Source organism: Hemicordylus capensis, chromosome 6, assembly GCF_027244095.1.
Source record: "Hemicordylus capensis ecotype Gifberg chromosome 6, rHemCap1.1.pri, whole genome shotgun sequence".
NCBI lineage: Eukaryota > Metazoa > Chordata > Lepidosauria > Squamata > Cordylidae > Hemicordylus > Hemicordylus capensis.
The window spans coordinates 52040312-52066960 of NC_069662.1; the positions used below are offsets into that span (position 1 = coordinate 52040312).

General features: G+C 46.2%; 1 protein-coding gene across 1 annotated transcript; it reads right to left on the reverse strand.

Annotated features, from left to right (window-relative positions):
* Positions 1 to 1222: 1222 nt before the first annotated feature.
* LOC128329013 (uncharacterized) lies at positions 1223 to 19768 on the reverse strand. The gene is made up of 4 exons (XM_053259374.1): positions 19646 to 19768; positions 11931 to 12229; positions 5509 to 5592; positions 1223 to 2521 (listed from the first exon to the last, which is right to left on the reverse strand). The coding sequence occupies exons 2-4, from the start codon at positions 12181 to 12183 to the stop codon at positions 1260 to 1262; spliced, it is 1599 nt and encodes a 532-aa protein (XP_053115349.1). The 5' UTR covers positions 12184 to 12229; positions 19646 to 19768; the 3' UTR covers positions 1223 to 1259.
* Positions 19769 to 26649: the final 6881 nt, after the last annotated feature.

The following is a 26649-nucleotide window of genomic DNA, read 5'->3' on the forward strand; positions in this document are numbered from 1 at the left end:
TAATTTTAATTGTGGTTTTGATAATCTGGTAATCTCTCCCACCGGTTTCATGTAGATGTTGAAAGCGTTGGAGACAGTATGGAGCCCTGGGGGATGCTATATAAAAGTTCATGTTTTGAAGAACAACAGTCTCCAAGCGACACCATCTGCAATCTGCCTGAGAGTTAGGAGCGGAACCACTGCAAAGCACTGCCTCCCAATCCCAAACCACAGATGCTCCAGAAGGATACTATGGTGTATTGAAAGCTGATGAGAGATCCAAAAGGACCAGCAAAGTCATATGCCCTCTGTCAATTCCCCTTTGGAGATCATCCATCAGGCTGACTAAGGCAGTCTCCACCCCATACCCCACCTGAAAACCAGTTTGAAATGGGTCTAATCAGTTTCCTCCAGGATTGTCTGCAACTGGGAGGCCACCGCCCTCTCAGTTACCTTCCCCAGCTACATAAGGTTGGAGACAGGCCTATAGCTGCTTAACTCTGAGGGATCCAATGCAGGCTTCTTCAGAAGAGTTCTAATGATTGCCTCCTTAAGACAGAAAGGCATCCTGCCCTCCCTCAGAGCATTTATACTCTCTACCAGGCCTTCTGCAACAATCCTCTGCCAGATAATATAAGCCACGTTGGAGAAGGGTCAAACTGGAAGAACTGGAGTTGCTGGGTGAAAATTTGTATTAGAGGGCTGGAGGAATCTGCTGAAAGCATGGTCAACCTTTTGGTCAAATGGCTGAATGAAGTTCGTCCCTCTCTGGAGATCACCCTGGAGTGACATTGGGCTCTAAAAACCCTCCACAGCCAAGGGACATAATAATCTGTTCCAGAAGCTATGATCACAAAGAAAAAATTCTTAGAGCATTAAACATCTTGCATCTGCTGGAATACAAAGGCAATGAAGTCAAAATATGTCAAGATCTGTGTCTCGAAACATTCTGCAGCCGCAAGTCCCTTAAAACATTTATGAAGCAGCTCTGGGACATGTTTCTCAACAAAACAAGAGGAGTCTTGTTTATATAGACAGACAGACAGACAGACACACACACACCCTCATTTCTAAATCCTTTGATTCCTCAGGATGGCTGAAAGCAACATGGGAAACTGATTTAGTATATGGGGAGACAGAATGAGAAGAATAAAAACATACACCAAGAGACAAGATTGAGGGGTAGAAATAACAGGGGGGAAATGAGTGTAAAAGAAAGGTGAGGGCAGGAATCAGTACTCAGTTTCTTCTGGATCAAAGGTTTCATTAATTTATTATGCTCAATAGCATTCAAGGGCCTTCTGGGGAATATTTACCTGTACGCGCTTATACAAAGCTAGAAGGGGAAGCACAATTTTAGATACAACATCTTTAAAAAAGTTTTCAAATTTTGCAAAAGAACTACTATCACTTTGAATTACGTCAGAAAAATCACTCATACAGTCTATAACATCAGAGCTTGGAGCATCCAGAATAGCCATGTTAAACTGCAATTCAAATTCCACATTTTTCTTCAGCTTTTTTTTAGGGGTAAGATCTTTTTTATTTTGTAGAATCCTTAAAAGTCTGTACTCTGTGTTTCCTGCTAACCTGAACAGGAGCACATTCTGGGCTATGAAGCAGCTACATGTTTTGTGCTCACGAACACCAATGTGATCAAAACTGGATTTTCCCACCTTCATTTCATGCCACTTCCTGATAGCGTCATTGAAAAGTTCATTTTCTGTCTTGAGTTGAGGCACCTCACTTTCAGAACCCTGAGAATCCTCAAAAGCAAGTTCTTTATTTTCACTGGTCCTCAAAAAGAAATCTTTATCATTTCTTTCATATTCTATTTCAGGTTCTATTTCATTCTGGGCTATGAATGATTGCTGCTTCCTGATAATATCATTGAAAAGTTCATTTTCTGTCTTGAGTTGAGGCACCTCACTTTCAGAACCCTGAGAATCCTCAAAAGCAAGATCTTTATTTTCACTGGTCCTCAAAAAGACATCCTTATCCTTTCTTTCATATTCTATTTCAGCTTCACTTTCTTCTCTATAATTCTGTTTCAGAAAACTGACATTTTGGGGAATCAGAGCATTCTCTTTCTCTTCATTAGCTGGCAATTCTTTCCTTTGATACTTTGGCTCATGTTCACCAGTAGAATTTGCAGGGTTTGAAGTGGTTGGTTTATCTGTCAACTCACTCTCCTGAAGTTTCCGCTTGAAATTAGTGTGATCTTTACTCCATTTTTGACCCACGGCCTTTATTTTCTTATTGCTTTTAACTAGAAAAAACAAAATGTCAATAATTTTCTTAGGTATCTTTTGTGATTTCTTACCACTGAAGGTATCCTTCAGGTATCTTTCCACATCTTGGTTACTGAACAGTTCATATGATTCTTTAGCAGTGAACAAAAAAGAATGTTTCAGCTTTCTCTGAGCCAACTGTTTCTTCAGTTCCTCCATTGCATTGGGTTCCAACTGGTCTTCTAGTTGCTTTATCAGTTGGTCTTGATTGTTTGTAGCATAGTATTCTAGATCAGAAAGCCTGTATGTACCTGGAATGAAGGAGAACATATTTTCAAATGGCAGAACTTAGAACTAAGGGTACAATCCTATATATAGGAGAACCTTGTTCAGACTCAGTATCTCAGTATCTGTGGTCGGGTAATTGACACAACCTTGGTATATACATGCGGGGGGCGGAGGAATGCCTTAAAAAAGGGTTAACCCTTGCATATCCACGGGTTGAAGTTTGTCAGAAATGACCTCCAAAGTCATTTCTGGCTGCCATTTTAAGACCAGGAGCCTCAAAATGGCGCCTTTAAAAAAACAAAACAGGGGGAAACACGATATTCAGTTGATTTTTTTTAACTATTTGGGGGCACTGCTGGGGATCTGTGAAGCACAGTAGGCCACTTCCCCCCACATTTAAAGGACCATTTTAACCTTTTTTTTTGCCAGTTTCCCGACCTCCAGGAACCTAACCCCCACATTTGCATTGGTTCAATACCTCCGTATTTGCGGTTTCCATATCGACGGTAATAGCGGAGAATGGAACCCCCATGACTATGGAAGTTCTTCTGTAGTCAGTTTTGACAAACAGTGGCTAGCATGATTGCCTTGCTAAATCAAATTTGTGTGCACATCCTAGTATGCTGTCCCCACTTTCCTACTTCTTCCAGTTGCGGTAGTGAGTTCATTTCCAACTGCACATCAGCAAAGTGGGGTAGGAAAAGGCTGAAGGTGGGCAAGTGCAGCAAATCCAAGGTCATAGATTACCTCTAGCAAGATGAGGTTGACCAGCTGGATCCAAGACATTATTAATGCCACCCTGTGAGGGAACACACATATACATACACCACTGTTCCCTCTAAGAGGAATTCCCAGATGTGGTTCACTACAACTCCCAGCATCCCCAGACGCAGTGGCCTTTGGCTGGGAATTATGGGAGTTATAGTCATCAACATCTGGGAATCCCTGTTAGAGGGAACACTGACACACACACTTCAAACACTCAGGATTAAAGAGCAGGAATTCCAGGGTAGATGGACTCTTCCTGGGTGTGGGTGGGAATCACTACCTAAATGTAAGTAGTGCCCCAGGGTCTGTCTGATGTCTTTTTCAAGCCCTGACTAAAGTGTCATGAGAATAGGGCTGCCCACCTGCAACAAGGAGCTGCCCTCTCCGCACACTTGTTAGCCAGCCCCCTCCTGCTCTGCTCCTATCTTCATCTTCTTGGCCCTCCCAACTCAGAGGTTTTTTCCTTTTGGCCACATGGGATATGATCAGGAAATGAAGCTTCCTATGGCCTCTCCTTTCACTAACCCAGTAATCCTCCCTCTTTCTAGATGTTCTCTGCCTTCTGCTCCACACCACTCCACCCCAATTCCCAGGGTCACTAGACATGATGGGGGAGAAAGACAGTTCCTCAGTGTCCCCCAATATCCCACGCAATTCAGGGCCACTTTTCTTCTACCCTTGATACAGTTCTGGGTACACAATGTGGGTGTCAGCTGCCGCCATCCCACCCAGATCGTGGTTAGCACACAATCACTTCCACCTCCCCCTACCTTGATTTTGGCCAGCACATGAACATTGCTTGGGAGCGCACACAGGGCTTGGAGCCTGGCTGGACAGCCCTCCTACCCAGCTGTCAATCATGAGAACCAGCCTAGTAACTAGAAACCCTTTTCCATATCTAAGGAAAAGGGCTTTTTGGCTGTGGTGTCGTCTTTGGAAAGCTCTTCCCAAGGTTTGTTTGGCACCTATTTTTGCAGGCTTTACCCTGAGTTTACTGTGAGGCTTTACTGAGGGTTTGAAACTGCCCCAAATAACGAACACAAAAAGTGGAAATTTGCCTAGAGAGCAGAAGGCTGTTGGTTCAAATTCCCACTGATGTGTTTCCTAAAATGCGGGAAACTCCTATATTGGGCAGCAGCGATATAGGAAGATGCTGAAAGGCATCATTTCATACTGCATGAGAGAAGGCTGTGGTAAACTCCTCCTGTATTCTACCAAGAAAACCACATCGCTCTGTGGTCGCCAAGAGTGGACACTGACTCGACAGCACAACAATTCCTTCTTTTTACACACTTAACACACAATGAAAAACCCAAATCATGTGTGAAGTGCTCCGCCATAGCTCGCAGGGACTTCGGGGTAAATCTGGCTGGTACGTGAATGAACACCCTCCATTCTGGAGGAAATGCAAGCTAAAAGCCCTGTGTGGAAAATGCCCAGGTATTAACTTAAAAACCTTCCCAGTCCTTTTCTTAACAAATTGAATCCGGTTTTATTCTCTTGCAGTCTAAGCATATCGACCTTTGTCATTTTAATTATGTTACTGTTTAAGATATTGCTTTTTCATGGTTTTAGTTGTAAAACCACGAATCATGTTTTGGTATCTCCAAGCAAGATATCATTTAATAAATACAATGTGCATTAAAGCATAAAACAAAGAGAGAGATACACACAATACACCTACATCCTAGTTCTTCAGAGGCTGGGGAGGAAAGAAGACATGTGACAGGCAAGCCATCAGAAGGGCAACACTGGTTGATTGGTTAATTACGTTGGCTGAACTGGCCAGAGCCTGTAGACAAGAAGGGATGTGCATGAACCAGTTTGGCAGTCCTTTTACAGACCACCAAACCGGTTTGGAGGTCCAGCATTCGGCTGGTTTGGTGGCAGGCAGGGGGTTACCTTTCAGGAGCAGGGGTTACCTTTCACCCCACCCCCTCCGCATTTCCCCTGCCGGTGCTGTCTGCAAAACCGGTGCTGAGGGCTGCTGCGTACCTCCTGGCAGCCCTGTTCAGTGGCCGGAGTGCATGTGTCGTGGCATCAGTTTTGCAGACAGCGCCGGTGGGGGAAACATGGCGGCGGGGGTGGATGGGCACCCTCCCTGCTCCTTAAAAAGGTAGCCCCTTGCCTCACTGGCCAAACACCAGTCTGTGCACATCCCTATAGACAAGTACAGTTCTTGACATTTCACTGGACTAATGTGAAATTAATTAATGTGTAATTAATGTTCTTAATTACATACCACAATATGATTCTGGTTCACTGAGTCTTGGTGGCTCCACACCATCTGTCTGAACATCTTGACTGCTACATTCCTTCTCCTTTTCTGTGCAGTATAACAAAATTATACCATTATTGCAATGAGATAAGAAATATTCATATTACTCCAGCATTTTTACATACTGTATTTACCCAAATACGACTCTGAATTTAAAGTCAGCCCCTTAAAAAATAGAGGTTGAACCTTTATTTACCCAAAAGAAAGAAGACTCTGAATGTCTAACATGAAAGAAATGAAAAAAAAAACCTACTCTTGGATTCAGGTAAATGCAGTAGAGTATTCTCCAGCATTTATTTACTTACTTACTTACTTACTTAAACTTTTATACTGCCCTTCCAAAAGGCTCAGGGCGGTTTACATTAAAACACCATTAAAATCAGTTAATAATTATAACAAAAATTCTAAAAGCATGAAACAATGATTAATAATTAGTATTTGTTTATTTAGGCCCAAGGCCAGCATAAATACAAGAAAAGAAAAGAAACAACAACAACAATAAAATAGATAAAACACATAAAACATTAATACCTTCAAATATCGTATACATAGCTAATTTCATTCAAATAAAAACGGTTAATCTGAAGTACACAACCCGGCATCTCATGCCTCAATCACTCTAAACCGAACCTTTAAAAATTAAAAACATATAAAACAACAATTAAATAATCAGAACAATTTAAAAACAAGTTTTAAAAAGCTGAGAAAGCCTGGTTGAAGAGATGTGTTTTCAGAAGTTTTTTAAAAATTGCCAGAGACGGGGAGGCTCGTATCCAAGATGGGAGCACATTCCACAATCTCGGGGCAGCGACTGAGAAGGCCCGTCTCTGTGTAGCCACCAAATGAGTTGGCGGCAGTTGGAGATGGACCTCCTCAAGTGACCTCAATGGGCGGTGGGGCTCATAGCGAAGAAGACGTTATCTTAAATACCCAGGGCCTAAGCCGTTTAGGGCTTTGTAAGTTATAACTAGCACTTTGTATTTTCCCAGAAACCTATTGGCAGCCAGTGTAGCTCCATCAACAAAGGAGTAATGTGGTCTCTCCAAGATGACCCAGAGAACAACCTGGCTGCCGCATTCTGAACCAACTGAAGTTTCCGGACTACATACAAAGGCAGCCACACGCAGAGCGCATTACAGAAGTCAATTCTGGAGGTTACCAACAGATGTACCACTGTTTTGAGGTCACTGATCTCAAGAAATGGGCACAGCTGGCGTATCAGCCGAAGCTGATAGAAAGCACCCCTGGCCACCACCTCAACCTGAGAAACCAGAGAGACGTTGATCCAGAAGTACTCCCAGACTGCGAACCTGTTCCTTTTGGGGAAGTGTGACCCCATCTAGAACAGATAGATCAAAATAGTCTCTAGAGTTCTGACCCAGCACAATAAGTACCTCCGTCTTATCTGGATTCAGCTTCAGTTTATTCTCCCTCATCCAGCCCATTACTGCTCCCAGGAAGGGATTTAGGGAGGATATGCCAGCTCCTGAAGAAGCTGGCATGGAGAAGTAGATCTGGGTGTCATCAGCATACTGGTAACACCCAGCTCCAAATCCCCTGATGATCTCTCCCAGCGGTTTCATGTAGATGTTAAAAGGCATTGGAGAAAGTATGGAGCCTTGAGGGACACCATACCTAAGCTCAGATTTTGAAGAGCAACAATCTCCAATCGACACCATCTGGAATCTGTCTGAGAGGTAGGAGCGGAACCACTGTAAAACAGTGCCTCCAACCCCCAACACCCTCAGACATTCCAGAAGGATACTATGGTCGATAGTATCGAAAGCCGCAGAGAGATCCAAGAGGACCAACAGAGTCACACTTCCTCTATGAAATCCCAATTGGAGATAATCCATCAGGCTGACCAAGGCAGTCTCCACCCGAAAACCAGTTTGAAATGGGTCTAGATCATCAGTTTCCTCCAAGACTGCCTGGAGCTCCCTCTCAATTACCTTGCCCAGCCATGGGAGATTGGAAACTGAGGGATCTAACGCAGGCTCCTTTAGAAGAGGTCTAATAATTGCCTCCTTAAGACAAGGAGGCATCCTGCCCTCCCTCAGAGAAGCATTTATGATTTCTACCAGGCCGCCTACAACAGTTTCCCTGCTAGATCGAACAAGCCATGTTGGACAAGGGTCAAGAGAACAAGTGGTAGGCCTCACCGCTCCAAGCAGCTTGTCTACATCATCTGGAGTCACAAACTGAAATTGATCCAGTCAAATCGTATAAGAGGAGTTGTTGGACATCTCCAGTTCAGACATCAAATTAATTGTGGAGTCTCCATCTAAGTCAGCCTGAATCCGAGAGATTTTGACTGTGAAAATTTCATTAAACACATCACAGCAGGTGACTGATGCTTCCAAATTCTGGTTCAAGGGAGAGGGGGCAGATACTAGTCCCCTCACAACCCTGAACAACTCCGCTGGATGTGAACTCGCAGAGGCAATACGGGCAGAAAAGAACAACTTCTTTGCTGCACGTATCGCCTGAGCATAGATCTTTAAATGTGCTCCATGTTGTAATCTGTCGGATTCAAGTCGAGTCTTTCTCCACTTGCGCTCCAGTCGCCTACCTTGCTGCTTCAGCCCCTGTAGATCTTCATATACCAAGGGGCCAATTTTGAAGCAGGTTGGAGGGGACGCTTAGGAGCAATCGTGTCTACTGCCCTGGTGAGCAAGTTGTTCCAATTCTCAACCAGGGCATCAACAGGATCACCAGCAGAGCCAACACTGAATCCCTCCAAGGCTTCTTGGAATCCTACCAGATCCAGTAACCTCTTCGGGCAGACCATTCTAATAGGCCCCTCGCCCCTGTGGAGGTGGAAAGCGGTTGTAAGTCCAACCTTAACCAGATGGTGGTCCATCCATGACAAGGAGGATATCACAGGCGTCCCCACCCACGGAACACCACCCTGATCAGAGTAAAATTCCAAATCAAGCGTGTGACCTGCAATATGCGTTGATCCAGAGACCGCTTGGGATAGGCCCATAGTTGTCATGGCTGCTATGAACTCCTGAGCTTGCCCCGGACAAATTGGTCCTGAAATGAACATTGAAGTCCCCCAGCACCAAGAGTCTGGGAGACTGCAACGCGAGTTCCGCAACCAAGTCCGTGAGCTCAGTAAGGGATTCCGTAGGGCAGCGGGGTGATCAGTACACCAACAGAAGTCCCAATCTATCCCTGGTCCCCAAACTCAAGTACACACATCCAATATGGTCCAATACCCTGACAGGGAACCTTGTAAGGGAGATGTTATCCTTATAGACCACAGCCACTCCACCTCCCTGCCCACGTCCCCTCACCCGCTCCTCTACAGAATATCCTGGAGGAAGAAGCTGGGACCAGACTGGGCCACTAGTCTCCCCCAACCAAGTCTCGGTAATACACACCAGGTTGGACCCTTCATCCATAATCAAATCATGGATGAGTTCTAATTTATTTTGGACCGACCTGGCATTGCAGAGGAGCATTTCAGAGGAGCAAGGTAAGGTTATGTGGGTTGTTGGCAGTGCTCCCTGAGGTCAAAGAGCTGGCAGCAGAGCCGGAAGGGGAGACAGCAATTAGGTTTCTGACTACCCTTCCCCTGGAACAGCCTGCTGACCGGCCAACGTTACTTCTTCTATTCCCCACCATCACCGGAATAGCTGCCCCACATTCAACGAAGGCGCTCCCTGCCTCCCCATCTCCAGACAAACCCACACACATTACAACTTCAACCCAACTTCAAACTGATTAAACAGAAGCCCCACTATTGAATGCCTCCCTCTATACAAATAGCTGGATAAAATGTCCAGCCCTCTCCCTCGTTTCTCCCCCGAAGTGGCTCTCCCCAAAGGGACAACCCCCTTTGGTGTCACCCCTTTGGTGGCGGGCCTGCCGCCACTGGCAGTCTTCCTATATAGGCTGAGCAGCAAACCCAGCAGGTGGAACCAGGAAAAACTGCCCAGTCACCCTTGCAGCCCCTGTCCTGCAAAGCTTCTCCACAAGCAGTCCTAGGGGGAGGCAGATGGCAACCAAGGGGGCAGAAGAGAAGAGGCAGCCAAGCAGGCACCCCAGCCTCTCACCCTGGGGTAGATGGTATCCTCTTCTCCTCCTCTCCAGCAGGCTTCTGCTGGAGAACAAAGCAGAACAAAGTACATTCTCCTGTTCTTTGCTAAGCATCCAAAGTATTCTTAGGGGTCAGTAGAATGTATGCAAGATGAGCAAGCTACGGCTATACATAGAACGTTTGAAAATAGTAAAAGTCAGAACATATACTATTACCATTACTAAACATTTCTTCAGGAATATATACTTTACCCCCCACTCCCCATTAAGGAACACTTTGCACATGTCTGGGACACAAATGTATGCATTTTGACTGCATGCAAGATCTCACTCCTCAAGTACTAGTTGATGTAAGCACGTCTACATAAAACAGCGAGCTCCACATCTCTGGCTCCTGCAGACCCTGGACTGCTCAGAAGAGTTTCCAAGACACTCTTCAGCTGTCCCCCAAACAGGGCTGTACAACCTGGGCCCTCCTGCAGATGTTGAACTAAAACTCCCATAATCCCTATTAGCCATTGTGCCTGGGAATGATGGGAGCAGTAGTCCAACAGCTGGAGGAGTGAAGTTCTGCAGCCCTGCCTCAGAGCAATAGGTTTACTCTCCTCTTGTCTCTTTGTGGGCTCTTTTGATGTTAACACTTCCTGTTTGTCTGCTTGCAGCAGCCCAATCCACAGTCCCCCCACCCACACCATCCCATCATGCCTTTGGCCCTGTTCAGCTTCATTACTGAATCCTTAGAATTTGACCTTTGGCTTCTGTAGCATTGCAAATTTGGATTACTCTCCTGGTTAGTTTTCCTTGGTGCCCTACAACCTGCCTTCTAGTATCGGTAGCAACAACCTAGGCCTCATTAAGATCTACCTGGCACCCCTTCCTCCTCAAGCCAATAAGACAATTCCACATCAAGGCCTAAGCTGTTCTTTCACAAACACTGCTTAAACCATCCCAATGAAAGTGAAACTTACCAGGACAAAGGCAAAGGCTCAGAAGATCAGGTGTCTCTTCCTCACCAGAGAAGCTGAACATTAACCATCAAGGCAGTCCCGGAATGGACATTTGCCACTGCACTGCCTCACATCACAGCATTGCCTCAAGCTGTGCCTCAGTATTGCTTCTATGATGGGATAGAGCAATGGAGGGTTTGGGGAGTGTTGGATGTCCTTAACCAGCAGCACACATTAGAGCTTTCTGATCACTGTTAATGGGATCACTGCAGGTAAAGTAAAGTGTGCTGTCGAGTCGGTGTCGACTCCTGGCAACTACAGAGCCCTGTGGTTTACATCTGGTAGAATACAGGAGGGGTTTACCATTGCCTCTTCCTGCGCAGTATGAGATGATGCCTTTCAGCATCTTCCTATATTGCTGCTGACCAATATAGGTATTTCCCAGAGTATCCTATATTGCTGCTGACCAATATAGGTATTTCCCAGAGTCTGGAAAACATACCAGTGGGGATTCAAACTGGCAACCTCATGCTTGCTAGGCAAGTCATTTCCCCACTGCGCCATCAGGTGGCAAAGCCCAAATCAGTAGTCTGCATTCTGAGAGTTGTGCATGGGAACACCTCCACTTATGGCTGGAGGGGAGGGATAATTTTCAGTGACCACCCCCCTTCCCTCTGGAGTTGCCTGCATTTCCTGAAAATGTCCCTGTGGGTTGGGGGGCCCAAGGGGACATATTTCTAGGAGACACAAAGGGCTGCAGAGAGGAGGCAAATCACACACAAAAAAGTTACAACAAGGAATCCCAGGGGCTGGCAAGGGGTGAGTTTAAAAGGAGGCAGACAGGTCCTACCAGCCTCTACCCCGTCGCAGCACCGTTGCAAGTGAGGTAATCTGTAAAAGTGGCAGCCCATGCCACAGGCTCCTTTAAAGGCTTCTCTCAGCATCGGCACGGAAATGGCGTCGGCATGCTGACACCATGCAAGAGATGCTGCGAGAAGTGTCCTGTCACCATGGCACAGTGCTTTAAAGGAGCCTACAGCACAGGCTGCCACTTTCACGAACCACCTTCACTTGCACCAGTGCCACAACGGGGTAGCGGTAGTTTGATGGAGCGGCAGGTAGGATCTGCCTGCTTTCTTTTAAAGCAACCCCTTGCCCCGCACTGAAATGTTTCGGCGGCAGGGAGCAGCGCCTCCTGAAAGAGGTGCCGAAATGATTCGGGCACATCCCTAATTACACATCCCTAATTACAACAGCACTAGCAGAGGCACTCCCCAGGGACAATTCTTACTGTAGATGTAGGCCAGTGATAGAAGTACCAACCCCCCATGCTAAAGATCCCTCCCCACCATCCCCAATTTCTGGTTTAGTACAGCTGTGCATGTAACTTACCAGCCCTTTGTTTTTTCCAGAGCTTCTCCACAAGATCTTTCCTGGGAATGGAATTCAGCACATCAAAAAGCACCTTCATGTGGTCCGGTGAACAGTGTTTATTAAGTATTGTAGCCATCTCTATTCTATCAGCCTTCTCTAGCACACGGAATGGAATGCCTTTCTTATGAAACAAGGTCCTGGATTTATTGAATTCCTCCTGGGTCAAGTCCTCCAGAGTGGCCATCATGCAGTCTATATCCATCTCTGCCATGAAGCTTCTTAAGATGCCACCGCTGAACAAACTACATACAGCAGCTCTGGAGAGGAGTCACAACAAAGAGACGGCAGTAAAGCAGTTGTCAGACAGAAGGGGCTTACACAGACAGAGATTGCCACAATTTGGTCAAAATTGATATTTTGCTAAAATTGAAAAGCTGTCAGTATATGTCTGCCCTATTCTGGATATACTTCCCCCAATATAAATGTGATCTTTTTGGTTTTAACTCAGCTATGATTTAACTCAGGGGTTCTTAACTGAGGGTTCACCAACTCTATGGGGTAATTGCGAGAGGTCATATTGCTGGAGGTAGGGTACTTAGCTGGCTGGCTATTACATAGGAACATAGGAAGCTGCCATGTACTGAGTCTGACCATTGGTCTATCTAGCTCAGTATTGTCTTCACAGACTGGCAGCAGCTTCTCCAAAGTTGCAGGCAGGAATCTCTCTCAGCTCTATCTTGGAGATGCTGCCAGGGAAGGAACTTGGAACCTTCTGCTCTTCTCAGAGCGGCTCCATCCCCTGAGGGGAATATCTTCCAGTGCTCACACTTCTAGTCTCCCATTCATATGCAGCCAGGGTGGACCCTGCTTAGCTAAGGGGACAAGGCATGCTTGCTACCACAAGACCAGCTCTCCTCTTCTTTTCTAAGTTTTATTGCTGGCTATGACGAGCAAAGAGAGTTGAACAATATGTTGCTGGGATTATCCTTAGATAGCTCAGTTATTAGCAAATATGACAAAGGCACATATCTCCCACCTTCTGGGAGAAAGACAGGGGAAGGTGCAGGATAGCCCCATTCTCCTTTCTCCACTCCCATTCCAGGTGCTACTCAGTGTAATAAGTGCTAGTCGGTGTGATATGTTTTGTGCTTATTTGTGCTAGTCAGTGTGATAAATGCAAGCTGCTAACTACAGAAACTCAATGAACGATTTTAGAGAGTTGACCTAGAATGAAGCAGGCAAGGCAAGGAGCTGCAGCATCACAGGATGCAGGATTTGGCCTCTCTGATTTAACCTTCTGCTGACTTGCCAGAATAATCTGCTACCTTCAACCTCCATCCAAAGACCAATCTGTACACGTGTATAAACAAGCCTAATACTACAGATATACACTGTCAGTCTGCAGTGATTTTTCTTCCAAAGAATAGCAGAATCCAGGGCGCTGCGAGACTCTGGAACTTCTCGCTGCTTAGAGAACTGGAGGCAGAGCAACAATATTTTTTAAATACGGGGAACAACAATTATTGCCGCCTCTTCATCTCAAAAACCCTGAAGTATGTGTATAGCTGTTAATGAAGCTAGCTAAATTGAATCTGCTTAACTCCTCCAGGGCACTTTCCAGATTACACCCTGCAATGGGGTCATGACAAATCTCTGAAGTGTGCTTCCACACTTTCTGTGTTGTGACACCGCAGTCCCAACACTGACAGCAGGGTGCCGTTCAGATTTCCAATGCCTTGTGTCGAATTTAATCACTGCGATACAGTGCTATGACTTCGTATATCCGGAGTAAAGAAGTGGCTGTTTTGGGGGGGTTGCTAGTTTTCATGAGACTGCTCCCCCTGCTGGACACTTTGCTATTTATGTTTTGAATGCGGTTTGCCTGAACAGCAGCATTTTGCTGCTGCTGAGCGGCTAATCTGGAAAGCACCCTATACTCCACCTTATGACGTTAAAAAGCCATTATATCATGATACCCAGCTCACCCCACCACACACATTGTTTCGCTTTGCTTTACATCCCATTCAGAGGCATTCTTCTCCCTGGACTTCCCGGCCAGAGTTCCAGGCCTCCACACGCCCTGGGGCCCCGAAATCCATTTTCGTCTGTCCCAGGTAATGTGGTTACTGTGCTGCTGGAGGTGTCCCAGCGTGACTGTGACCTATGCTGGGCAGCCAAGTATGACCTCTACTTTAGAGACGGGGGGGGGGGATGGGGAAAGAAATATGTGGGATGGGAATATGTTAAGTTGTGTCTTGAAATGTTTCTGCTAATGCATATCTGCATAAATATATCTGTTTTATATTCTTACATTCTTGTGTATTCATTCAGTTGCTGTTGGTGCCCTCAAGGACCCATGCGTTAAAAATACTGTGTATGTCATGGTGTGTTTGTAGAGGGGTATGGTGCTCAATTTGCGGGGGGCTCCAAAGGCCTTGAGGCCCAGACTCCGATTCAGTTTGAGTTCTATAGAACTTTGAAAACTTACCTAAGATGTTGTGTCATCTTAGAAGAAGGAAGAAGGGAAGAGCTTGGGTGGGGCACTGACTGTTTGTTGCCTCTGCTCCACTTCTCTTCCAGGTGTGTCACATCTCCTGGGCTGTTGCTGAGCTGGGGCTTCTGCCAATATAAAGGGCAGGCTGGCCCAGGGGCGCGAGCCGAAGGGCAAGAGCACAAGGGCTCTCGTCCTTGTGGCTCTCAGCTGTGGGGCAAGCTGCCTGGGGCCTGAAGACCTTTTTCATCTGCCTTGAAGATCTGTCTTCCTTCAATTAAGACATCAGCAGAGATCGTATAAGCCTGGTCCTGGTTTTTAAATTAAGCCAAGAAGCTGTGGTGGGTTAGTCTGGGGAGATGTGCCTGGGAGAGCGAAAAAGTGGGTCTGGAGTGGGGGCGGCAATATCACGGGTAGCGGGCAGAGGGAGGTATGGCGGTGGGAGTTGGGCAGGCCGTTACTGGGGAAATCGGTCCAGGCAATTGAGGCCTGTTCCTTTTTCCAGCCCTTCTCCCAACCCTCTGGCCCTAGGGAGCTCTGAGAACACTCCTTCGAGGATTAGGGTGCTGCTGCTGAATGCCAGGTCAGTTAACGCAAAAACATCTCTCATCCACGATCTGATTGTGGATGAGCGTGCTGACCTGGTATGCGTGATGGAGACCTGGTTGGATGCGCTGGGCGGGGTTGGTCTCTCTCAGCTTTGTCCTCCAGGTTTCCAGATCGTGCAGCAGCCCCGCCTCGAGGGTCGGGGAGGGGGCATTGCAGTCATCTTTCGAGAGACCCTCCCCGTTTCCAGGTGCCCAGTCAGGCAATCTCAGAATTTCGAGTGTTTGTCCTTGAGGGTGGGCCTCCGAGATAGGCTGGGGATTCTGTTGGTGTACCAACCACCCCGCTGCACTTCAGTCTCCCTACCTGAGCTGGCGGGGGTGGTCTCGGAGGTGGCTTTGGGTTCCCCCAGGCTTATTGTTTTGGGGGATTTCAATGTCCACGCTGAGGCCCCCCTAGTGGGTGCAGCTCAGGATTTCATGGCCTCCATGGCAACCATGGGCCTGTCTCAACTGGTATCGGGCCCTACCCACGTGGCGGGACACACTCTGGATCTGGTTTTTGCCGACCGGGAAATAAATGATCCGGAGGTGGGGGAATTTGAGACCACTCCCTTGTCATGGACAGATCATCACCTGGTGGGGTTTAGTTTGACTGCTCCGTCTGCCCTCTGCAGGGATGGTGGGCCGATTAAGATGGTCCGCCCCCGGAGGCTTATGGATCCGCTTGGATTTCAGATGGCCCTCGGGGAGTTTCCAGTGTCCAGAGCTGGTGACCCTGTCGAGGCCTTGGTTGATCTCTGGAATGGAGAGATGGCCCGGGCTGTTGACACGGTTGCCCCCAAGCGCCCTCTCCGGCTTGGTGGAGCCCGTTCTGCTCCTTGGTTTTCCTCGGAGCTTAGGGCAATGAAGCAACTCGGACGACGGCTGGAGCGACGCTGGAGGAAGAGTCGTCACGAATCCGATCGAACACGGGCTAGAACCCATTTTAGGGACTACGCCGTGGCGGTGGGGGTGGCAAAGAAACATTTTTTCTCCGCCTCCATTGCATCTGCTCAGTGCAGGCAAACAGAGCTGTTTCGTGTGGTGAAAACATTGCTCCACACATCCCCCCCGGACAATGGGGGAGGAGTCATCTACGGCTCTTTGTGATCGTTTTGCCTGTTGCTTTGCAGATAAAGTCGCTTGCATCTGTGCTGACCTGGACTCCAGAGTTTTGGCAGTTCTGGCAGACGTGCCTCTGGTACCATCTGGTCCCGTTGTTTTGGATTTTTTTCAGTTGGTGCGGCCTGAGGATGTGGACAAGATCCTGGGCAGTGTGCGGGCGACTTCGTGCGCTCTTGACCCTTGCCCTTCATGGTTAATAAAAGCTGCCAGGGAGGGGACAGGCAGATGGCTGGAGGTGATCGTTAATGCTTCATTAAGGGAGGGCAGGATGCCATCGTGCCTCAAGGAGGCGGTGGTAAGACCTCTATTAAAAAGCCCTCCCTTGATCCCTCCAACCTGGACAATTATAGACCTGTGTCTAACCTTCCCTTCTTGGGCAAAGTGATGGAGCGTGTGGTGGCGTCCCAGCTGCAGAGGGTCTTGGATGATACGGATTATCTGGACCCTTTTCAATCTGGCTTCCGCCCTGGGTATGGGACTGAGACTGCCTTGGTCGCTCCAGTGGATGACCTACGCCGGGAACTAGACAGGGGGAGTGCGTCCCTGTTGGTTCTGCTGGACCTCTCGGCGGCGTTTGATACCATCGACCATGGTATCCTTCTGGGCCACCTCTTGAGTATGGGAATCGGAGGCACTGCGTTGCAGTGGTTCCGGTCCTTTCTTGAGGGGAGGGTCCAGAAGGTGGTGCTGGGGGACTACTGCTCGGCCCCGTGGCCGTTGGCCTGTGGAGTCCCGCAGGGATCGGTCTTGTCCCCCATGCTGTTTAACATCTACATGAAGCCGCTGGGAGAGGTCATCCGGGGACTTGGACTGAGTTGTCAGCAATATGCGGATGACACTCAGCTCTATCTCTCCTTGTCATCTGATCCTATGGAGGCAGTGGATGTCCTGAATCGGGGGCTGGAGACCGTGATGGGTTGGATGTGGGCTAACAAACTGAAATTGAATCCGGATAAGACGGAGGTACTGTTGGTCAGTAGGAGAGCCAATCGGGATGAGGAGATTTTACCGGTTCTGGATGGGGTTGCACTCCCCTTGAAGGAGCAAGTACGCAGCTTGGGGGTACTACTGGACCCGGCTCTGCTTTTGGAGGCTCAGGTGGAGGCGGTGGCCAGGGGTGCCTTTGCACGGCTTCGGCTGGTGCGCTAGTTGCGTCCCTTTCTCGAGAAGGCAGATCTGGCCATGGTTACCCACATCTTAGTCACGTCGCGGCTGGATTACTGTAACGCGCTCTACATGGGGCTGCCCTTGAAGAATATCCAGAAACTACAGCTAGTGCAAAATGTGGCAGCGAGGGTTCTATCCGGAGCTGCCCGTTGGGAACATATCACCCCCATTTTGAAAGAGCTGCACTGGCTGCCGGTTTGTTTCCGGGTCCAATTCAAGGTGCTGGTTTTGACCTTTAAAGCCCTAAACGGTTTGGGCCCGGGGTATTTGAGGGACCACCTGCTCCCAAGGGTTGCTGCCCGCTTGACTAGGACATCTGAGGGGGGCCTGCTCCGGGTGCCGACAATGAGGGAGGCCCGGCTGTCGTGCACTCGGGACAGGGCCTTCTCTGTTGCTGCCCCTAGACTCTGGAATGCTCTCCCGGTGGCCATTCGTTCCTCGGACTCCATCACAGCTTTTAGAAAGCTTTTAAAGACTTGGCTTTTTACCCAGGTTTTTACATAATCGTCTTTTACTGCTGTTCTTGTGTGTTTATCTGTTGTCTTGTTTTTATGTTTGTTTTTAGCTTGATGTTTTTACTGCTTTTTGCTGTATGTTTTTAATTTTTGTAAACCGCCTTGGGGTTTTCTTTTAACGAAAGGCGGTATAAAAATGTAAAAATAAATAATAAATTTTTGTTGGCCCTAATAAATGCAATGGTGCAGCAGGGATGTAACTTGCCTGGGGAGCAAGAGGTTGCAGGTTTGAATCCCTGCTGGTATGTTTCCCAGACTATGGGAAATACCTATATCAGGCAGCAGCGATACAGGAATCCGCTGAAAGGCATCATCTCATACTGTGCGGGAGATGGCAATGGTAAACCCCTCTTCTATTCCACCAAATAGAACATCGCCAGAATGTCGCTCTGTGGTCACCAGGAGTTGACACCAATTTGATGGCACAACTTTACGTTAACAAAGGTATTACTAACTGTGGCTTTTAGATCCCCCTCCATAGACCAATAAGGCAACTACTTTATTCAGTACTGTACATTACACACGCATCTCAGTCAGGGAGTCTGAAGCTACGCACAGCGCTTCCTGAGCACAAGTCACTCACCACCAGCTGCTCGGTGCAAGTTGCAAGTCAGGGCCTGAGAGTGAGGGAGTATGGGGGGCGGGACTGCTTGCAAGGAGAGTGTGGTGCAGCATGAGCATGCGCACTCTCCTTCTCCAATCTCCTTCATCAGCACACACGCTTCCCAGCAGCCTGCGGGCTACCTGCGCTTTCCTTGGTTGGCTTCTTGCTCCTCCCCTGCAACTACCAGGGATTACCAGGTTTTACTTTGCTTCACCACAGGAAAGGCAGGTGTGAGTTCACATCTCCAGATTTAGTCACTCCAAGTCCCTGCAAGCTATCGGGGAGCACTCCATGCTACGATTTGGGGTTGTCACTGTGCATTGGAGCTGAGCCTGATTTAAGTCTGGGGTAAAAAAATTCCAATTTCATCATTAGTTTTTTTGGACAAATTCAAAATATGCAATATGCCCCATAACTCACAGTACTTGACCCCTCTTAATCTCACACTTAAGCCTGCTGTGAATTTGTCCAAAATAACCCACACAAAAAGTTGATTTCCCCCCCCCCTCCGGACATAAATCGGGTTCCACTCCAATGCACAATGAAAAAACCCAGTTGTGTGTGAAGCGGTCCCCAATATCTTACACAGACCTCAGCGTGGATCCAGCTAATGTGTGAATGCACACCTCGATTCTGGCAGAGAAGCAAGCTAAAAGCCCCATTTGGGAATGCTCCAGGTAAAACAGCAGCGGCAGCAACAGAAAAGACATCCAGTAACAGTTCAACCTCCTCCTCAAGTCCTCTTGAGTGGTGTGAAATTTGCATTTAAAAATATATTATATGATTTTATATATAGGACATAGGAAGCTGCCATATACTGAGTCAGACCATTGGTCTATCTAGCTCAGTATTGTCTTCACAGACTGGCAGTGACTTCTCCAAGCCTGCAGGCAGGAATCTCTCTCAGCCCTCTTTTGGGAAGCCAGAGAAGGAACTTGAAACCTTCTGAAATATATATATGAAACTTAGTTTTCATATATTGTTATATCTGAAAAAAAGTCTTATCTTTTTTTTAAAGCGTTCCTGAAGCACCCCCTGTAATTTCCTGCTGGATCCACCCCAATACAAAATCATTACTAATGTTTTAAAAAGCAGCCCAAAGTAGCATGATTCAATACCTTACCGTGTTGGTGCTGCAGGTGCAGAGAATCCGAAGGGATGAAGCAATTCCTCAGAGTTCCCCGTGATTAGCAGATGCGACTCACGATTTCCGAACAAGAGTACTAGTTGGGAACTCCACCTACCTCTCTACATAAAGGTGGAACGGGAAAGCGAGACAGAAATCCACAGAAACTAGCCGCAGCTTGCTTGGCTGCCTACCCCAAGGAACGCAGGCGTGAGCAGAGCACACGTCGGTGACGCGTATAGCTTTCGAATATCCTCCCGCCTCGGAAGCACCGAATTTCGCGCGCCTGTCCAGCCAATCATTACCTAGCAAGTTCGAGTTTTCCAGAGGCGGGAAATCCCTGGAATCATTCGCCATTTCAAAATAGCAGTCAGACTCAGAGCCTGTATTTGGCTAGCCAAATAAGAGATTTGCTTTCGTTTCTCCCTTTACTTATCATTAAAACAGATAATTCCCTGCACCATGATTCACTGGTTCAGACGTGTATCTAGGAAAAATAGCGCCTAGGGCAAGCCCTGAAATTGCACACCTCCCCCCAACCCCGTCCAAACATCTGGCACCCATCTTTCAGATAACCATAATATCAGCTCAAATACAAATATTCATTTTATTTTACATTTTTTATATCCTGCTCTTCCTCCTCCTCCAAGGAGCCCAGAGCGGTGTACTACATATTTAAGTTTCTCCTCACAGCAACCCTGTGAAGTAGGTTAGGCTGAGAGAGAAGTGACTGGCCCAGAGTCACCCAGCTAGTATCATGGCTGAAAGGTGATTTGAACTCGGGTCTCCCCGGTCCTAGTCCAGCACTGCTTCACATTACATGGGATATATACAATCATTCAGGTATGTTTGCCAGGAAATCTAGATTGGACCCTGCTCCCCCCTGTGCTTACTGCTGTGTAAAGCCAGAAGCTGCCCTCTTCTGCCATAGTTTCCTTATCTGATTGATGATATCCATCTACTTTCTTTTTTTAATATAAAGCTATTACTGTAGATGTACCTTGTATATGAGAAGTAAATTGCTTAAATTCACATGGCTAAGTAACTACTTCAGAAGAAACAAGGAGGTCTTGCAGCACCTTGGAGACTAACATGGCAATTGTAGCCTAACCTTTTTGTGGACTTGAGCTCACTTCATCTAGTCCATGAAAGCCTGTGCTACAACAAGTGAGTTAATCTTTAAAGCGCCACAAGACTTCTTGTGTTCTTACTGCATCAGGCAGCATGGACCCTCTGGAATTGTTACTACAGAAGAGCAACAGCCCAACTTTTTAAAGTGTGATCATCTTGATTGCAAACACAAAATCAATTAAATTGTTAAGTCAAGATAAGAGACTTCTGAATCTTGACTACAATCAAGATGATCACACTTTAAAAAGTGCTTGTCTTTTGCCTTTCAAGCTAACCCTTGCATCCCTAGGGTTTAAGTAATTAATATTCTGATCCCCTCTTTGCAGTCCACACACACAGAGATCTGTTTCATATTTTGTCTACTAGAAATATAGGTAGAATTATGTTTTGCCAAGATTAATTTCCCCTTTTGCTGTTCTGCATCGTGTAAACTCATGCTCCCCTCTCCCTTTCACCTTAACCTTATGCAAAATGTACAGTTTTGAAAGCACTCAACTGTGAAGGCATAACTCAAGCTCCTGTGCACGTTTCAGATGTGAAAACAAATTGTTTTTGACAACCCGATAGAGATTTATTTGAATGTATTTACTGAAGTCTCTGCATTTTAAAGAAGCCCCACTGTAGAAATGTGCTGTGTGGTTCTGTTGAAGGAGAGATCTCTACAGCTGCTCAGCCCAATGAAGAATGCTGTGTAACTTGCTAACTTACATACTGTACTACTTTCATCTACATACGAAATTGCTCATTTTCTGGGACCAGCATGGGAATCACTGTTGGGAGTATACAAATAAAGGTTAGCCAGATCTCTTTTAGGCTATTGTGTTCATATGGGGCAGGGTGTTTTTTGTTGCTGATAAAACTTCAGACAAGAATAACTTCCTAGCAGGGGCGTAACAAGGCTGGAGTGGGCCCAGAGACAAAATTTTAAAATGGGCCCTTCACTGATACATACACACAAGGAGGGAGGCAGGAAGGGAGAGTCGCGAGACAGAGAGAGAGATACTAGCCAGGTCAAAGGAAGGATCATAATGAAGGAAGCTCTGTGGGTGTTGGGGAGTCATGTGACTTGCCTCTGGGGGGGGGACTTGAGGCGTGGGGGCCCTCAGGCAGCCGCCTCCCCTTGCCTAATAGTAGTTACGCCCCTGCTTCCTAGTACCACACCTCCCAATCCTCATTTAAACCATGCATCATTTATATGTCACCTCTTGTATCTTCTCCTAAAACTCCTATCATTTCATTGGTTAATAAAATGCAAAAAAGAAGTTGGCGTATTTGGGGACAAAGGTTCTTTTTAGCATCACCATTTTTATCTTTACAGAAACTGGACATTCAAATATTTGCTCTCCTCTCCCAATAAGATCCAGCCACATACACCTAGCATCTGATTCTAGAAGTAGCCCCCTTCTTTCTGGTGGACCCAGATCTGTGCACCATAAACACTTTCACCACTTTTTTCCCCAATTGTGGATGAAAGGCAAATGTTTGTCTCTACAAAAAACAACCTTCCACTTGTTCTGTTTTAAGGCAATGCTGTATTTGCATGGTCCGCGCCCCTTACTTTCCTCTTACCCTCATGAAGTTAATACAACCTCCCCCCACTTTGCTCCTCATGACAGACCTTGGAGTTACTTCTTACAAGTTATTACTCTGCTAAGCCTGCAAGTAGATGAAAGAGAAAGGGAAACCCTCAGCAGCCAGATCTCTACAACAGTTCCCTCAGTAGGTTGTAAAAATTCATGCCATGACCAATTTCTGCCAGGGCGGGGAGGGGGGGATCCCTAAGCCTGCCTTCACTTTCTTCCCACACCACCACCAAAATGAGGACAAAAATATAAAGCAAGCAGCTCTTCTGCTTAGTCTGCCTAGACAAAGCCCCCTCTCTTATCCACTGAAATCACGCCCCAATCACTGCAATGCCTTCCCCTCTCTCTCTCTCTCTCTCTCTCTCTCTGATCAATTCAAGGGTCTGATCATCTGCTTTACATCTCACAATAATTTCCAATACACGACTCGAGTCAAAATGCACAGCGGCGGGTGGCATCTTTAAGAGTAAACGGGTGCTCCGTGAAGCAGTGTGCTCCCCAGCAACTGTGGTAGAGGCCTGCAGGGGCTGCTGGGCACACTGCTTCACCGAGCACAGGCTCCGTCCGTTTACTCTTAAAGATGCCACCTCCCCCCCGCACGTTCACGGGCTGCGGGGCGCGGCATCTGTTTAAGCTCTGCTCATCACACCACCAGTGCAAGGAAAAACCCAGAGAAGAACTTCATTTTACAAGCCAGCACAGCACCAGGGGTTTTTTTTACTTCCCTTCCCCATACACCAGCAGGTTTCCTTTTTAATGAAATCCCCATGCAGGGGCGTAACGAGGCTGGAGTGGGCCCAGAGACAAATTTTTTTAAATGGGCCCCTCGCTGACACACACACACTCACTTCACATGTGACTTGCCTCTGGGGGGCCCCTCGAGGCGTGGGGGCCCCCAGGCAGCCGCCTCCCCTTGCCTAATGGTAGTTACGCCCTGACCCCATCTAATGCAATCTCCATTACTGCTATACTATCCAAATGGTTCTTTTACTGGGTCAGCGAGCCAAAGAACATCACCAGCGGAGAAGTTTTAAAAGGCTTTATTTGCTCTGCAGAAGCAAAGGTTCTGGCCGGCTATTGCCCAAATTCCAGAACCCCAATCATCATTTACAACAGACTTTTATACATTACAGATCACATAGGCAAGTAATCTACATGATAACGGTATCTTCACATTTCATTTCCTGTGTAAACTTAATTGTACTTTGTTCCTACTTATGTAACAGTTTCAGCTCGAGAGGAAATTCCTTCTTAACCTTTTATCATCTTGTGTGTTTTAAACCTTTCAGCATGACTAGATTAGTTTTATAAGTTAATCAATTATATCAATTCCACCCTTTCTTTTAGTGGGGACAAATTCCTCAGCCCCTTCTGGTACGATGATATCTCACCCAGGATATAGATTCATTCATATATATATATATATATATATATATATATATATATATATATATATATATAAACGTCCGGTTTAAACAGTATGGGACCCATTGTATACAACAACAGAGGAGTAGGAGGGGATCATATTAATACAACATCCAAAAAGCATCAGAGCACCAAAAGCTAAAAGTTCATGATTAACAGATTTTCCCATGATCCAATCTCCTTTTACCCTTTAGAACAAAGTTTTTAACCCATCAAGGTTAACTTCCCAGCGTTCTGGGTTCTCCTTTGTTGCAGCTGTTGCTGATGGTGGACTGCTGGTCCTTCTTCTGGGTCAGGGTTGACGTCCTCTGGAGACTCCCTTGGGATTTTTCCCTTACACTTGACCACTGTTTGGGTCACCAACAGAACCTGGAGAGGACCCTGCTTACTGAGAGAAAAAGATAGGCATACAAGACATCAGTTCCTCCCCCCTGAAGGGACAGCATCCTGGGATCAGGGTGGCCAACCAACATTCCCAAAAGAGGAAGGTCATAACCTTTCTTAGGTCTAGTTCTCAAAACAAGCAACACAATAAGTAAAACCTGAGGCCACTTCAAATTGGTCTTTTGGCAATATTATTATTATTTTTTCCACTAATGTTTTTGTTTCCTTGCTTTCCCTCGCTTCCCCGCTTCCCAAAGTCCAAAACAGGGGATAATGTCCTCCACTGGGTCCTGCAATGGCCACTATGGCTTGTGGGCTGTAGAAAGGGCTTCAACCCAATGGGTCAGCTTGCAAGCAGGAATCCTGGGCAGGAGGCAAAAGTAATAAAAGTAAAAAAAAAAAATGATGATGATGATAATGTTCATGTTCACCCCACCCTCGTGGGTTTGTGACTTTGAAGAAACATTTAAAAACCTGGCAGGTCAAACATAGTCTTATCACTCGAGAGGCCACAACATAAACTTCAGCACTTGAATCTTGCAAAGGCCTTTTGGGTAGAACTGCTGATAAAGTCCTGTTCTCCTGTAGCCTCATGCAGCTCTTCTTACAAGATGTCCAGAGTGATGTACTACATACTTAAGTTTCCTCTCACGACAACCCTTCAAAGCAGGCCAGGCCGTTTAAGTGGCTGGCTCAGTGTCACCCAGCAAATGTCATGGTTGAATGAGGAACTGGACTCGGGTTTTCCCGGTCCTAGTACAGCACTCTAACCACTACACCACGCTGTGCCAGCATACTTACAGACTTCTATCAGGGCAATCAGTCTCCATCCAGTGTACCTGACTTCATTCTCCATAAAAGGGTGATTTGTCAGTGACACCTGGCTTTCGGGATCTTCACTGTCCCCATCTAAGCCACGTTTAGGTAGTGTTCCAACTCTCCGTCAACAATATCCTTATAAAAACCTATATAAAAGGAAACAGTCCTTGCCTCCAGGCAAAATTAATATACCTTGTAGAAATAGGATTGAAATCTCTTTCACGAGGCCTAATGTCTCATGAAACAAACAGGCTTCTGTGGTAAAATATGTTATCAGAAAAATTGTCCATAATCTTGCAGAGGGGTGAAGCCTGTGATAAACACAAGTTATTATCAAGTCTCTAATCAGGAGCTGTGAAAACAGTATGGGTTTAACAGTAGCATACAGAAAGCTAGATCCTTTTAAGCTGAGAAGACCTTCAGGTGAATGCAAACTGGTAATTGGGAACTCCCTGCCACTTGGTATAACTGGCTACAGGAGTGGCATCTAGATTTCAAAAGTTCTTTGTGGAGGCAAAGCAAGGCTGGCTGTGAGGAAAATATTAAATTTAAGCCTTAGACCATTTTATAGTGGCTCTCAGTGTACATGGTAACAAAAATATTACAAAGACATAAAAACCTCTAGTATTTACAACACATTATATCAGCTTGTGTTTACAACTCTTTTTATCCATTCAGCTTAAAACCTTTCTTATTTATTTATTTATTTATTTATTTATTTATTTATTTATTTCCTCCCACAATTTACTGACATCCCTTCATAACATTAAAAAAAAAAATCTTTAGCAAGGTTAACTGTTGGGGGGGGGGGGAATCTAAGAGCCCCTCCTGTACAAAAGGTGGGTGTGGGACTGGGAAGGTGCTACAGTTCCCCTCTCTCATTACTTTATCAATAACTGAACAGACTAATGACATCTGATAAGACAATACAAAAACCCAAAATAAACAAGAGATCAATTTAAAGGGGTTCAGCTGAATTACAACATTGGGACCTTAGAATCCTTTCCTAATTTTCTACTATTACTATGAATCAAGGGTTAATTTGCCCTATTTCAACTTTAAGAGAAGCACAATCATTTACAGAAGAATCATTCAGTATATGACCAAGGTGTTGCCCATCTTCAGAGCATAAAAGCTCCCTTTTGCTTCCTCATGAAAGTGTTTCCAAACAACAACTCCATCCACCAAATTCACCCAACCTTCCCATAAGAGAATGTACAAAGACGTTACAAACATAACACACATGGCAGGCACAGTATTAAACTATTTCCTGCAGCTAGTTCAATGAATTCCAATAGGTTGCAAACTGGAGTTCTCAACTAGCTATTCCTCTGACTGGTTGGCATCTAACTAAAAGTTTGGCTGCGTTGGGTTCCCAAGAGATTTTACTGAAGCAGGGGGAGAGGAAAAGGCTCCAATTCTCCCCAAGACCCACATACTATGGTTAAAATGCAGGAATTCACTTTTTATATTTACAGGTGAAACTCGGAAAATTAGAATATCGTGCAAAAGTCCATTAATTTCAGTAATGCAAATTAAAAGGTGAAACTGATATATGAGACAGACGCATTACATGCAAAGCGAGATAAGTCAAGCCTTAATTTGTTATAATTGTGATGATCATGGCGTACAGCTCATGAAAACCCCAAATCCACAATCCCAGAAAATTAGAATATTACATGGAACCAAGAAGACAAGGATTGTAGAATAGAACAATATCGGACCTCTGAAAAGTATAAGCATGCATAATGTATTCAGTACTTGGTTTGGGCCCCTTTTG

What these genes read in the sequence shown, in the direction of transcription:
- LOC128329013 (XM_053259374.1), bottom strand. Translation starts at nt 12,183, where the DNA reads ATGGCAGAGATGGATATAGACTGCATGATGGCCACTCTGGAGGACTTG. An exon ending in CTGGAAAAAACAAAGGGCTG is followed by an intron (nt 5,593 to 11,930) that starts GTAAGTTACATG and finishes TATACTGCACAG; the next exon opens with AAAAGGAGAAGGAATGTAGC. An exon ending in TGAACCAGAATCATATTGTG is followed by an intron (nt 2,522 to 5,508) that starts GTATGTAATTAA and finishes CCTTCATTCCAG; the next exon opens with GTACATACAGGCTTTCTGAT.